At 45.1% G+C, this 14,778-nt stretch overlaps 1 protein-coding gene across 4 annotated transcripts in view; it reads left to right on the top strand.

Annotated features, from left to right (window-relative positions):
* Window positions 1–14,778, top strand: part of CCDC6 (coiled-coil domain containing 6) — a 144,134-nt gene that overhangs the window by 93,751 nt on the left and 35,605 nt on the right. For 2 of the 4 annotated variants that reach the window (XM_060127170.1, XM_060127168.1), the window contains exons 6-8: window positions 650–806; window positions 3,829–3,929; window positions 13,613–13,737. In XM_060127170.1, coding sequence (XP_059983153.1) covers window positions 650–806; window positions 3,829–3,929; window positions 13,613–13,737 — 383 coding nt within the window. The other 2 variants (XM_060127169.1, XM_060127171.1) reach the window with 2 other exon arrangements.

Below are 14,778 nucleotides of genomic sequence, written 5' to 3'. Positions count from 1 at the left end.
CCAAAAACTAGACTGATTTGAAATATTGATCTAAAGTTGCTTGTTATGTCAGTTTCTAGTTTTATAAAAAGATGTATAACTGTTACCTAGCACGCTGAGTACACTGGTTCTCCGTGTGCAAACCGTTTCCCCCCCCGCGCCCCGCACCTCCCAGTGCGCTGGGGGGTGTGCTAACAAGTGTGACCCGTGGGTGTGCTCCCATAGGTGACTTACCCCGCTGTGTCTGGAGTTGACAGACAGCAGAACTGGTGCCTGGAGGGGAGCCCCGTGGGCTGAGTCTGTTTCCCCAGCTGGACCCCGTTGCCTCTCCGCTCCAGCAGTATAGAGGGAGCTCTGGGAGCTGCTCAGGCCACACGTAGCTCCAGCATTCCTTCCTCTACATAAAGCCCTTTAGACTGCAGGGAAGCAGGATGGAAGATGCCTAACCTGACAGCACTGCTTTTCGTATGTTTTTCTAAATGCGCATCGTGGGTCAACCTTGGTACCTGGGATAAACTTGAAATCCAGATCTCATCTGTGTGTGGGAGAGTGAGAATGGCTGTCTTTCAGCACTTCTTGGTCTGTGGCACAGGAGCTGGACCACCGTCTTTTTGAAGCGTGTACTGTGACTGCACGGACCGTGGTTTAACTGAGAACTCTGGCCTTTCAGATTCCGAGAAGATGGCGCAGTATCTGGAGGAGGAACGCCACATGAGGGAAGAGAACCTGAGGCTGCAGAGGAAGCTGCAGAGGGAGATGGAGAGAAGAGAGGCCCTGTGTCGGCAGCTCTCCGAGAGCGAGTCCAGCTTAGAGATGGATGACGAAAGGTGCGTGCGTGTCTCAAGAGCCTCGGGAAAGCAGCAGCCCAGGCTCCAGCCCCTCTTCACCTCCTGTAAGAGGAGGCAGCAGATGGCAGGGACTGTGGCCTCAGTGCGGATGCTGAGAATGGGATAAATGAAGAAGTTTGACCGTCCTCCTTAAACACAAAAAGACACACAAAAAATGGCCTTTCCCAAATTACTCAGTGGGACAGACATGGAGGCGGGTTTTGTGTCAGGAGGCAGCGTTTGCAGGTGTCGTTGAATCATCCCATCCTGGAGCATGGGCGCATATCTTAATCCCTAGGTACAGGTGAGCAGGCGGTGCGCGGCACAGCCTGAGGAAGCAAATACATCCGGGGGGCGAAAGAGTCCACGGCGGGGTGGGTGGAAGTTGTTGAAAGCCAGAGGCTTTGGTTTATCACACTTGGTAACTTCAACCTTTTTGCAGCTGGTTTTCAAAAACAGAACTCACGCAGTGCATTTATCTGCTCAGGTCGCAATGTCAAGTCCCCTCACTGGCCCTCTGGGAAATGGGCCGGCATAAGAGAGGCATCCTTTGGTTAACTAGAGGACACGGCTCAGTTCTCCTTGCTCACCCAGATTTTCCTTTCCTTCCCCACCTGCCCTCCTCCTCTGTGCTTGGGAGTGAGGTGATCGTTAAGATAAGCAACATCTACCTGTGCTGGGCAGCCAGTGCCTCAGACCAGGGTCTGCCAATGGCTGTGAGGACTAGTACAGGCTGTCGATGCCAGAGCACGTTGTTTGAACGCATGTGGGCAGTGTTAGCAGATCAGCACTCTGTTTCTCTTATTGAATAGCTCCAGAGGGCTAACAAGGCTTTTTTTCCGTGCGGTACGCGGGCCTCTCACTGCTGTGGCCTCTCGCATTGCAGAGCACAGTCTCCGGACGTGCAGGCTCAGCAGCCATGGCTCACAGGTCCAGACGCTCCGCGGCATGTGGGATCTTCCCGGACCGGGACATGAACCTGTGTCCCCTGCATCGGCAGGCGGACTCTCAACCACTGCGTCACCAGGGAGGGGCTTTTGATTAATTTGCTGTGGACAGTATTTGCTGTGGTATTATCGTTTCATGAAAAATGTAAATTTTTCTATAATGAAGATCTAGTCTTTTTTTTGAGCTGTACTGCACAGCTTACAAGGTCTTAGTTCCCCGACCAGGGATGGAACCCAGGCCCTCAGCAGTAAGAGCACAGAGTCCTAACCATTGGACCACCAGGGAATTCCCGATCTACTTTTATAATTTAAAAAACTTTATAAAAAAGACTTAGATCTGTTTTTTTAAAAAATATCCTCCTCATTTGAAAAGAATAAAGAGGATTCTTTCTTAGAAGTTTCTATCATAAAACTTTCAACCTTAACTCTGAATTTCACTGATCTGCTTCTGACAGTGTCTCATTCTGTCTGAAACTCTTATCCTCTGAAAACCATTTCATTGAAAACATAAGCTACAATAGTAGATAACTTATTAACTACTTTTTTAACTACTTTAAGACATGGAGCAGAGCATGTATTAACACACACGGTACCCTGTGCTTGATTTTGATTACGACATACTCTGGGGGACAGTTTCTCTGACTGTGGTGACAACACTGAAGCTACTTCAGGCTTTCCAGATAAATTTTTTTTTTTCCAGGATTGGTATTCACTCCAGAAGGTTTGCCTTACCTTTTGAGGTCAGATTATCCCAGGTAGAGTACAGCTGTTGAATAAAGACATCTGCTCTCTCTACTGGGAATGATGATGTCAGATTTGGGAGGAAGAAAATAGTCAGACACTTGAGACGTCTACAAGTGTGTTTAATTCCTTAAAGACCAAGAGGCGGTCTTAGCCACCCCCCTGGCTGTAGAATACAAGAGGTCCAGCCTGGTGGCACCGTGGTGGGCCATGCTAAAGAGAGTAGGAAGAATTGCTGGTAGATAGCTCGTTGAGAGGTGCATGCCAAACTTGGGAGTCTAGGGCTTCCCTGGTGGCGCAGTGGTTGAGAGTCCGCCTGCTGATGCAGGGGACACGGGTTCGTTCCCCGGTCCGGGAAGATCCCACATGCCGCAGAGCAGCCGGGCCCATGAGCCGTGGCCACTGAGCCTGCGCGTCCAGAGCCTGTGCTCCGCAACAGGAGAGGCCACAACAGTGAGAGGCCCGCGTACCGCAAAAAAAAAAAAAAAAACCTTGGGAGTCTGGTTTTCTTCGAGTTGAATAAACTAGCATAGGAATACCTGTGTTAAAAGTTCCTCACGTGAACTGGTTGCATATCAGGGCTGAGATGTTTCCTGGGATAGAAACGCCTGCACATGTGGCCATTCCTTCCTTTGGCCAGAAGGGCTGGGAAGGATCGCTTATTAGGGAGTCTCTCAAGCAGAAATTCCTCCTCCTCAGCTCTCTGTGCTTGTTCACAAAGTGCGGCCTGATGTGACTTCCGAATCCAGTAATAAGTCAGACCCGGCACGGCGTGACCTGCAGAGGTGCTCAGCCCATGTGTCATTTATTATATTCCACGTTCTGCATTTGAACACGTGACTGTTAGTTAAGCAAGCCCTGCCTTGTGGACAATTGACATCCATTTCACAGGATCACATTATCTCCAATTCGATGATATGCGTCTCAGAGGGCTTGTTTGGTTTTGCCTTTCAAGTAACAGTTTACAGGTAGCCACTAGAACGTGGATTTGTCTAATTCTTGGGACAGTGGTGGTGAATGTCTACATAGCTATAATGTGATGGAGAAAAGCCTGGTCCTCTCTGTTGCATGACGCAGCTCTGTCACCAGGCCTCCATCCTGAGCGAAAACACCCCGGATTCCCTCACCTGTGCCCCTGGGGAGAGAGCTTTGCCAAGCAGTGGAACAGCATGGCTCTGGGGTCCATATTATACGTGTCTCCTCACTGCAGCATTGATTTCTAAACATTCAGGAGTTTGACCTCAAGATGTGAACCCCAAACATTTTTTCATAGGAGCTTTCTTAGGAACTACTGCAAAGCAGGCAGCTCTAACCATCTCCTTCACTCCTCTTAGGTATTTTAACGAGATGTCTGCACAAGGATTAAGACCTCGCACTGTGTCCAGCCCGATTCCTTACACACCTTCTCCCAGTTCTAGCCGGCCGATATCACCTGGTGAGTACGTGTTCTCAGCTACCTCTGTTTCTGCTGTATTTAACGTATCCCTGAGTACATTCCCTTCTAGCATCTGAAAAGCTTGTAAACAGAGGGTGGTCACGTGTTGTCCAAAAACACCAGAAACGATCAGTGCTATCACAACTGAGTCTTAGCTTGCAATTTTAAAACAGTGTCAGCTGGTGGTTTTCTGGAACCAAAAAAGTAACTTAACTCTAAAAAACCTTTTTGAAAAGACTGTCTTTGACTATGATTTTAAGTGCCGGTGGTTTGACAAAAACCTTGGACAGATTTCTGAGATGCACCATAGCATATCTTTTATGGGTTCTCTCATTATGGTCTACATACCTCATCTCCTTTTTATCCTCAGAATAATTAACGCAGGCGTCGTGTTAAAATTGAGGAAGCAGTCATTTGGTGGGTCTGTAGCTACTGGTCACGTGGCCAGGAAGTGGCCGTGGCCAGGCAGGGCGTGTCTTGCTTCACACAAAGCCTGTGTTCTTTCGAGCACGAGCTGCGTCCTGCTATTTCCACTGGTGGGTGAGCGGGCCTCGGCCCTAGCAGGCAGGCCGTGCAAGAAGGAACTGGCTGCGCTTCTGCCTCTGGCTTTGCCCCTCAGAAGCCTTTCCCTCAAAGGCGTGCTTGTGTTCATCTGACCCTGAAAAACTCTCTCCCCAGGGTCTCTGGCTCGGTACCCGCACAGCATGGGGCTTTCGGGCCAGGAGGGCAAGTAAATGATCCAGCAGGGAAGAAAGAGGAAGCAGGGGGCCGGAGGGGGTGTGTGTGGGCAAGTGGGGTGGAGGGAGGAAAGCAAAGGTAGTCGGCCAAGGGATCGTGTCTTGTGACTGAAGTGTCCAGGCTGACGTTCTTGTGCGCGCTGGTAAAGAGATTTTCAACAGAGTTGGGGAAAAACGTGTGTGGGGAGGGGGGAAGGGCGGTGGCGGAGCACTTTCGCACAGAATACAGTGAGGTGACGGCTTAGAAGGGTGGCAGCAATAAAGGTTTTGTGGCTTCGGACAGTAAAACAGCTTCAGGTTAGGGTGACATCTCATTTTGTCTGTTTGTAATCATTAGACACCAGGGACGCCCTTCAGGTTGACCGAGGGGAAATGCTGCAGCCTCGCGGGTGGCCGTGGGTAGCGGCAGGCAGGAGGGGCTTGGGTTTGTGAGTTTAGGATCGAGCCCAAGCACTGTGCTGCTGTGACTTTTTGTTTTTGTAAGAGGGGTGATTTTTAAAAAGTCCAACACGAAGTGTGGCAGCTTTTGTCCTCTTGGGGCCGGCACGCTCTGGCATGTGACGGGGGGAAGAGGGGCTGTGTGCGAACCAAAAGGACTTTGTGTTGTGGATCCACAGCGCAGTCCTCAGCTGTTCTTGCCCCGAGGATGTTCCTGAATCTGTTTCTCCTGCTCTGCAGTGGCCTTGAGGTCTCTCCAGAAGCTTCTCTCCCTAGCCGCCTCTCAGTTTTCCCCAAATAGCACTTGGATTTCGTTACCGTGATAAAGGTTGTCTTTGCTTTCTGATTTATTGATGTAAAAGGAAGTCATGAGTTAGGAAGAAGCAAGAAGGAGGGAGGCTTTTATAGTTGATCGTGATGCTGATTCATGCTAATATAAATTCATGTTCTCTTTGATTTATTTAAACCTACAGGCGTGTAACTTCCAGTTCATTAAATATAGTGTTGTGGTCATTGAAGAAAGAAAAAAACAAAAGTGAGGCCTTGGTTGGGAATATTAACTTCTATGGTTAACAAATACTCTGCAGGAAGATTTTATTCCATGCACAGAATTTTGGCTTTCGCTGGCCCTGTTCCTGTAATGTGGGGCTTGCTTGTATAGACAAGCTAGTTGGTTTTTCCCTTAAACTACATCATAATAAGTAACACCTAGATTTTTTTTTTCTCTCAGCCAGCCTTAGTGAGAACATTTGTATCGTATTTTAAGTTCTATAATATCATCAAAGTAGATTATAATCTCCTATTTGGCGGTAGAATTACTCCTATTCTGATCTAGTCCATTGGATACATAATACATTAGCACAATCTGAATTTTCAAGTTTTCTTTTCACTTTATTTTTTGTTGGAAGAACTTGTGCTTCTCCGTATTAAGAATATCTAATCACTTCTCTAGTGGAATTATGCTGTTTGTATAGTTTTCATTTCCATTTGAAGCATTTTGGCTTTTCTTCTTCCCTTACCATTTCTGGTTAACATTGGCATTGGCAGTCTTGCATTTTCACTGACTTGGAATATTTTGAGGGCGATCTCACAATTTGATTGAAAGGTACATTTCCCAGTACTTCTGAAAAATCTTCTGCTTGCTTATGTGTGGATTATATAGAGGGACAGGATTATTTTTTCAACAATTTTTTTCAGGTTGTTCACTATTTGATATAGCCTGAGAAAAAGACATTCCCAGTTAACATATTTTCCTATGCCTACATCAGCCATGGCGAATACTGACGTTTTAAAAAGGATCTACATCCCACTAGCCACAGGCACACCCACCACCCAGATCTTGGTTTCTAATTCCGTTCTCCAATGAAGAGAACTAGGGCTCCTGGAAGAAATGGATGTTTCTAGGGCCTTGGGCAGGGAACATACAAGATGAACGTGGACAGTCTGGTAATGCCAGAAAGTTAGGAGAAGGTCAAAAAACGGAAAGATGAGGATAGGTCCAAGAGACGCAGGAGGAAACTGAAAGTGCTCCCAAAGGCCCAAACTGGAACAGTTCGAGCAATGAAATAAATAATGTAATATTAGGTTATAACCCAAACAGAAAACAAATATGCATTGGTTCACACTGATATAAACAAATGCCTGACTGAGTAAATAAACACGGGAGAAGAGAGAAATCACCTATACAGAAGAATTCCAAATAATTGACATAGAGATTCCATCTTCACGGAAGTGGAAATAGCTCCCTACTCTTTAAATGTGGGCTAAAGATAGGGACTTCCTTGCAAAGAATACAGTGTAAAAGGGAGGGGGGAAAAAAAGAGTACCTTGGGACTTTCCTGGTGGTCCAGTGGTAAAAAAATCCACCTTACAATGAAGGGGGCGCGAGTTCAATACCTGGTCAGGGAACTAAGATCCCACACGCCGGGGGCCAGCCAAGCCTGCGCGCCACAACTACTGAGCTCGCGCACCTCAACTAGAGCCCACGTGCTGCAAACTGCAGAGTCCACGCCCTCTGGAACCCGTGCACCACAGCTACAGAGCCCGGGCTCCCTGGGGCCTGTGTGCCACAACTAGAGAGAAGCCCGCGCACCACAAGGAAGATCTCGCGTGCCGCAACTAAGACCCGACACAGCCAAAAATAAATAAAATAACTAACTAAATAATAATAAAAAAAACTTCTTAGCTATTTAAAAAAAGTACCTTTACGGAGGAAAAACTTGACAGGCACTGCCTCATCTGGGAGATCAAGGTCAGCATCGACAGTGGTCAGTCATGTCAGTAGTATGTACCCTTGATACGATGTGATGAGAAGGGCCCTTTACCTCTGTAGTCTTCCTCCTCAAAACGAATCACCCCAGTCTAACCACGTGGAAAACATCAGACAGTAGAGGGACAGTCTGTCTATAAAATACCTGATCAACACACCTTAAAACTGACAAGGTCATCAAAAACAAGGAAGTTTGAGGAACTATCTCAGCCAAGAGGTGCCTAAGGAGACATGAAAACTAAATAGCATGTGGTATCCTAAATGGGTTCCTGAAACAGGAAAAGGACATTAGGCGAAACCTCAGGAAATCCAGATAACGTGTGGACCTGAGTTAATAATAATGTGTCAACATTGGTTTATTAGTTGTGATGAAGGTACCCCACTGGCTTAAGAAGTTAATAATAGGGCATCTTTCAGAATTCCCCAGTGGTCCAGTAGTTAGGACTCTGCACTTTCACTCCCGAGGGCCTGGGTTCGATCCTGGTTGGGGAACTAAAATTCCACAAGCCTCGGGGCACGGCCAAAAAAAAATAATAATAATAATAACGGGGAATCTGAGTGTGTGAGATGCAGGAACTCTCTGTACTATTTTTGCCACTTTTCTGTAAACCTAAAACTATGCTAAAATAAAAAAATTTATTTTAAAGAAAGCTACTAACATAGATGAAATCACCTAGTCGTGGAAGATGGAGGGAGAAGAGGAAAACCCTCCCATCTGATCCTGAAGGATGTAATATTTAGAGGTCAGGTACAGGAGGAAACCTGGTGAAGGAGATTGGGAAGTTGCTGCCAGGGAAGGGGAAGGGAAACTGGTATCCGATGTCACTGAGGTTAAGATAAAGCATTTCAGCAGGAAGGGAGGGGTCAGCTTTGTCTGTCGTTGCCCCAAGGTCAAGTGCAATGAGAGGTGGAGAGTAGCAGTGCACCTGGCAGCACGGAAACACTGCTGGGCCTGGCGAGAGCAGCCTTGATGGAGTGATGGGGACAGAGCCGGATCAGAGAGCGTTAAAGAGGAAGTCGTATCTCTAGCGTATGAATGTGAACAGAGACATGTCTGACTTGTGGAACTAAGATAAATTTCAAAGGAACAGAAGGTGTCTGCCTTTAGTTTGGTTCGACGATGCTTATTTTTTTTTCTTCCTTCAGCAAAGATTTATTAGAGGGAATTTGGGGGCAGTCGGAAGGGTATAAAGAAGCAGAAATAAAATCATCCAGAATCCTTTTATCCGAAGGCAGTGTTAATATTTTAGTGTTTTCAAGTGTCTCCTCTCCCTATCCCCCCGACCTCTTGTAGTTTTCCTTTAAGTAGTTGGTTTTCTATGGATTATACACTTTGGTATCTTGATTCATTTTGCTCAGTGGTTTTTGGTCATGAATTGCTTTTCATGAGTCATTTTTAAAATTTGTTGTCTTCAACTTGTGGACAATGAAATAAATCTTAAAATTTTTACTCTAGTTAATGCATTTGTATAGCACAGTAAGAGCAATTTATTCCAGGAATAGCTTTATAAAGCCACAGTATTCTGTTTAGGAGATATTTTCTACCTAGGTTTTTTGGGATTCTTATTGTTTATTGTATTCCTGGGCAAGAGGGTCAGATGCATGATGATTAAGGGAAAACAAAAACTAGTAAGACATGGTCTCTGGCCTCTAAGAGCTTATAGGGCCTAGGGAAGTAGGGGGTAAAACACAAGAAATAAGATAATCTTAATACAAGTTTTATATATATATATATTTGTTTGCTTGTTTTTTAATAAGCAGTGCCTTTTTTATAGGTTTTTTAAAAATTTTATTTAATTGATTTATTTTTGGCTGCGTTGGGTCTTCATTGCTGCACGCGGGCTTTCTCTAGTTGCGGCAGGTGGGTGCTACTCTTCATTGCGGTGCGCGGGCTTCTCATTGCGGTGGCTTCTCTTGTTGGCGGAGCATGGGCTGTAGAGCGCAGGCTCAGTAGTTGTGGCACACGGGCTCAGTAGTTGTGGCTCATGAGTTCTAGAATGCAGGCTCGGTAGTTGTGGCACATGGGCTTAGTTGCTCCGTGGCACACGGGATCTTCCTGGACCAGGGCTTGAACCCACGTTCCCCGCATTGGCAGGCGGATTCTTAACCACTGTGCCACCAGGGAAGCCCGCGTTTTATGTATTTTATATCCCCTAAAAAGTTAAGTTGTGGTACACCCACTCAATGACATACTACCCAGAACTAAAAAGGAATTAACTTGATACACACAATAACTTGTATGTGTCACCGGGGCATTGTGATGAATGAAAAACTAATCTCAAAGGGTTATATACTATATGATTTCATATCTATAACATTCTCAAAGTGACAAAATTACAGTGGTGGAGCACAGATCCGTCGTTACCAGGGGTTAGGATTAGAGGGAAGGGGTGACTATATGTCCCTAAAAAGGGACAACACAAGGAAGCTTGTCTGTGGTTTTGTAACAGTTCTGTATCCAGATTGTGGTGATAATTACTTGGATCTACACAGGTGATAAAAATTACACCTGTACCCACACACACACGAAGAATGCATTAAAAACTGATGAAATCCAAATAAAGTCTGTACCTTAGTCACTTGTATTGGACCAGTGTCAATTTTCTGGTTTTGACAGTGTGCTCTGGTTATGTAAGATATCACTGGGGGGAGCTGGGTGAAGGGTAGACAGGGACCCTGTAGTATTTTTGCAACTTCTTACGAATTGCAAACTATTTCAAAATAAAAAGTTAGGATAAAATTAAAAGGTATAATTAAAAAAAAGCACTAAATAAAGAGAGTTTCAAAGAAGAGAGAGCTACCAGCTTAGAGAGCTTTTGAGAAGAGCCCTGAAGGAGAGGTTAATGAGCTGAAACATGCTGAGCCCTTCCTTTGTGCCAGGCACTCATTTCATCCTCACAACAACCTTATGCAGTCACTGTGATAATCTCATTTCACAGTTGAGGGATCTAAAGTCCAGTGTCGCTCAGCACCAAGTGGCAGAACTAGAGCCCGAGATAATATGGCAGTCGGCTCTGGAGTCTGGGCTCTTTGCCCCTCCAAAGGCTGAGTGAGGTCCTGATTGACAAGGGGAGAAGGAGAAACCAAGTCCTGCAGTAAAGAGAAGACATCCCAGGCAAAGGCCATGGTGGGAACTGAGACGTGGAGGTCAGAATCAAGAGTGATCAGGTCACTGTGGTTCTTATCACCGGCTGCCCTGAGGCCCTGCTCCCCGTAGATTCGGATTCACTTGATTTGGGGTCGGACGAGGGCTTTGATTCTCGGTATTGAGAACCACTGACCTAGAACATCAGGAGATAGTTTGGAGCCAAATGCAGGCCTTTTTAATAGCCAGAGAAGGGACTTTCTTTTTTTTTTTTTAATTTGAGCAGGCAGTAGGCGGTCTTTGAAGATTCGTGATTAGCAGATTAACATACTCATCATTATTAACCTTGTCATACTGGGCAATGGGCTTGATCTTATTCATTTATTTTGTATTATGAATCGAACCCCCTGAGCTTCTCTATCTGGCGATAAGGACCTACTTTCAAAGCTTTTCTCTTAAATTTCATCACTTTCATAAGAAATGGAATTAGGGTTGTATTTCCCCAAGTTGTTTAAAGAAAACCCCTTCTTCCCTCCCCAAGCTGAACGAAGTTCTTGCGATACAAATACAAAGTCACAGTAAATGACCACCGAGCTCCCAAAGACTTGTGCTTTACCCCAGACCTCCATGTTGTACATGTGAACCAAATCCACAATTGGAAATGGAAATATGTCAGATAGAAAGCAGCACACTAGTTCATAGTCAAGGCAAGAAATAAAATCCTTAACCATAGGTGTTGAGGGCACAGACAGATTCTGGGACAGGACAACTAAAGATAGGCGTGGTGGCTGCATGTCTCAACCGTGGAAGTCAAAAGACACTATAGAAGAGCGTCTTTAAGGACTTCCCTGGTGGTCCAGTCGTTAAGACTGCTTGAGCACTGCAGGAATTACGGGTTCGATCCCTGGTCAGGGAACTAAGATCTGGGCATTAAACTTTGGAGCTGATTTTGGGGTCCTAGATGAAGACTATGCAGAAGGTTATAGTGGGCTGGGGGTGTTTCTTCCTTAAATATCAGTTTCTTTGGGGGGAACAATGGCATATGTAGGGCTTTTTGTTTTCTTCATTGAATATCCTGAAGTTGCCAAGTTCTCAGTGGTGAATATTTTGTTTGCTTTGTGGCTGCTATACACACCCATTGGTTTTGTCTCGTTATTATTGGTATATCTTTTGACACTTACCCTTTCCTTGCATCTGATTTTTACCCCTTTGCTCTATTTTTTCCACTTTACTCTTGTTTCTTCTCATGTCTTCTACTTCTGTACATCTCAGTTGGACTCCTGTCAAGGCTGGACTTGTTTTTTTTTTTAGTTGTCATAAGAACACTTCACATGAGATCTACCCTCTTAACACATTATTAACTGTACAGTACAGTATTGTTAAAAGAGCACAGTGGGGCTTCCCTGGTGGCGCAGTGGTTAAGAATCCACCTGCCAATGCAGGGGACATGGGTTCGAGCCCTGTTCTGGGAAGATCCCGCATGCCGCGGAGCAGGTAAGCCTGTGCACCTCAACTACTGAGCCTGCGCTCTAGAGCCCACATGCCACAGCTAGTGAAGCCCGCACACCTAAAGCCCGTGTTCAGCGACAAGAGAAGTCACCGCAATGAGAAGGCCATGCACCACAACGAAGAGCCCGCTCGCTGCAACTAGAAAAAGCCCACAAGCCCAACGCAACCAAAAATACAATAAATTAAAAAACAAACAAACCACAGTGTTGTGCAGTAGATCTCTAGAACTTATTCTTCTTATAAAATTGAAACTTTGTGCCCATTGAACAACAGTCCCCCATTTCCTCTACCCCCAGCCCCTGGCAACCACTGTTGTGCTCTCTGCTTCTGTGAGTGTGACCTAGATCCCTCGTGTATATGGTATCATGCAGTATCTGTCCTTCTGTTACGGGCTTATATTAGCATAATGTCCTGCAGGTTCGTCCATGTTCTTTTTTAAAGGAATTTTCTTCTTTTTAAGGGCTAAATAATATTCCATTGTATGTATATACCATGTTTTCTTTATCCACTCATCTGTTGATGAACTTTTAGGTTGTTTCTAGGTCTTGGCTACTGTGAATAGTGTTGTAATGAACACATGAGTGCAAATTTCTTTTCAGGATCCTGTTTTCAGTCCTTTTGGATAATAGCCAGCAGTGGGATTGCTGGATCATATGGTAGTCCTATTGTTAATTTTTTGAGGTACCTCCATACTCCTTTCCACAGTGGCTCTACCAATTTACATTCCCATTAGCAGTTCCCTTTTCTCCACATCCTTGCCAGCACTTTAAAAATGTTTTTTATTTTTATTTTTTATAATAGCCATCCCAACAGGTGTAACATGATATCCTATTATGGTTTTGATTTGCTTTTCCCTGATGATTAGTGAAGCTGAGCATCTTTTCATGTACCTATTGGCCATTTGTATGTTGTCTTTGGAAAAATGTCTATTCAAGTCATTTGCCCATTTTTAAATCAGGGTATTTGTTTGTTTGCTTTTGAGTTGTAGGAGTTCCTTATCTATTTTGGATACTAATCCCTTATCTGATCTATGGTTTGTAAATATTTTCTCCCATTCCATAGGTGACCTTTCTGTTGATGATTTCCTTTGCTCAACAGAAGCCTTTTCGGATGCTGTAGTCCTACTTGGCTACGTGTGCTTCGCTGCCCGTGCTTTTGGTGTCCTATCTAAGAAATCATTCCTGAGACCAATGTCATAAAGCTTTCCCCCTGTGTTTCCTTCTAGGAGTTTTATGGTTTCAGGTCTTACGTTTAGGTCTTTTAATTCCTTTTGAGTTGATTTTTGTGTATGGTGTGAGATAGGGCTCCACTTTCATTCTTTTTGCCCATGAATCTCCAGTTTTCCCAGCACCGTTTGTCGAAGAGACTACCCTTTCCGCATTGCATATTCCTGGAACGTTCACTGAAGATCATCTGACCGTTTATGTGTGCACTTATTTCTGGGCTGTTTAGTCTGTACCAGGGCTTGACTTTTATATCCCTTGTTATCCATCCAGCGGGCCGTTTGGTGAGCCCACCACTCCTCTTATCTGTTTGCATTTTTGTGGGTGACTAACAGCTTCTGCATTTTAAAGCCTCCTAGATGCTTAAAGACACCAGAGAGTTGAGTTTGTAATAATACTTACGAGTTGTTGTTATATTTCAGGTCTCTCGTATGCGAGTCACACAGTTGGTTTCACGCCACCGACTTCACTGACTAGAGCCGGAATGTCTTATTACAATTCCCCAGGTCTTCATGTGCAGCATATGGGAGCCTCCCACGGTATCACAGTAAGTATCCATGGGGCAGGAAGCAGCGCTTTCCTCCTGGTGGTGGTAGCGACTGGTCCTCCGTGGGAGCCAACATTGATGTCCTCGGACATTTACCTTTCTTCTTCCTTCCTTCCTTCAGTTCACCTTAAACTTCTAGAGACCTCCCAACGGTTTGATGCTACATTCTGGTGTTGAAACTCAAATCCTTCCCAGGAGGCAAAACTTCACCTTCATTTCCTATGAAATATTGCCCTTTGTGAAACGTAATTTGACCTCCGGCCTGTGCCTCGTTTGAACTCTAGCCAGCTCCTTGCCATAGCGAATTATCGTTGGTTGCCACAATGTCTAAAATATTTATTGTCCGCACCTTCACAGTTCACTGACCCTCAGTATTCTTCCTGGAATTAGACTTGTTTCTAGTTTCATCCAGAATTTTCTTTCCTGGAATTAGAAGGAACCTTAAGTGTATCTGGTTCAGACTCTACTCAGGGGAGTGTTTTCATTAGAGCTGGTTATTTAGTTGACTAATAGCCCGGTTAGAAATGTTGCTAATAGGGGTTTGAGAACAGGGTAGAACTGAGGGTATTCCCAATGAGGGAACCTTGAAAAGAACCCCATTCTCTAAAAAAAGCATGTAAGATATTTCTGAATCTGTTTTGCTAGTTTGATGAGCTTTACATTAAAGCAGGAACGTTTTGGGTCGAGCTGTAGCTTTCATGACATTGACAACTTGTTTGAGGGATGGAAGGAGCTGGAGACATACAACGAACAGAAAAGATTTAAGGGGAGGACGTGACGGCTGTTTTTTCAATTTTAGGGCTGTCTCACCGAAGTCCAGTCGTTTGATCGATGCACGTTTCATAGTGATTTTGCATAGCTTTTTCATAGATGTCGGTGTAAACTCTACCTTGTTGAAGTTTTCCTGACGGGTTCAGAAGCCAGTAGGGATGGACAAGGACCTCGCTGGTGTTTGGTCTCTGTGGGTCCGCTTTGGGGCATCCTGGGCTCCGAGTCACGCTGGGTTAGGGATGAGCCGTCTGTGCCTGCTCTGACCTGCTG

This window comes from Lagenorhynchus albirostris, chromosome 16, assembly GCF_949774975.1.
Source record: "Lagenorhynchus albirostris chromosome 16, mLagAlb1.1, whole genome shotgun sequence".
Lineage (NCBI taxonomy): Eukaryota > Metazoa > Chordata > Mammalia > Artiodactyla > Delphinidae > Lagenorhynchus > Lagenorhynchus albirostris.
Note: the sequence above shows the minus strand (reverse complement) of the source record. Positions and strands in the feature narration are given on the sequence as shown.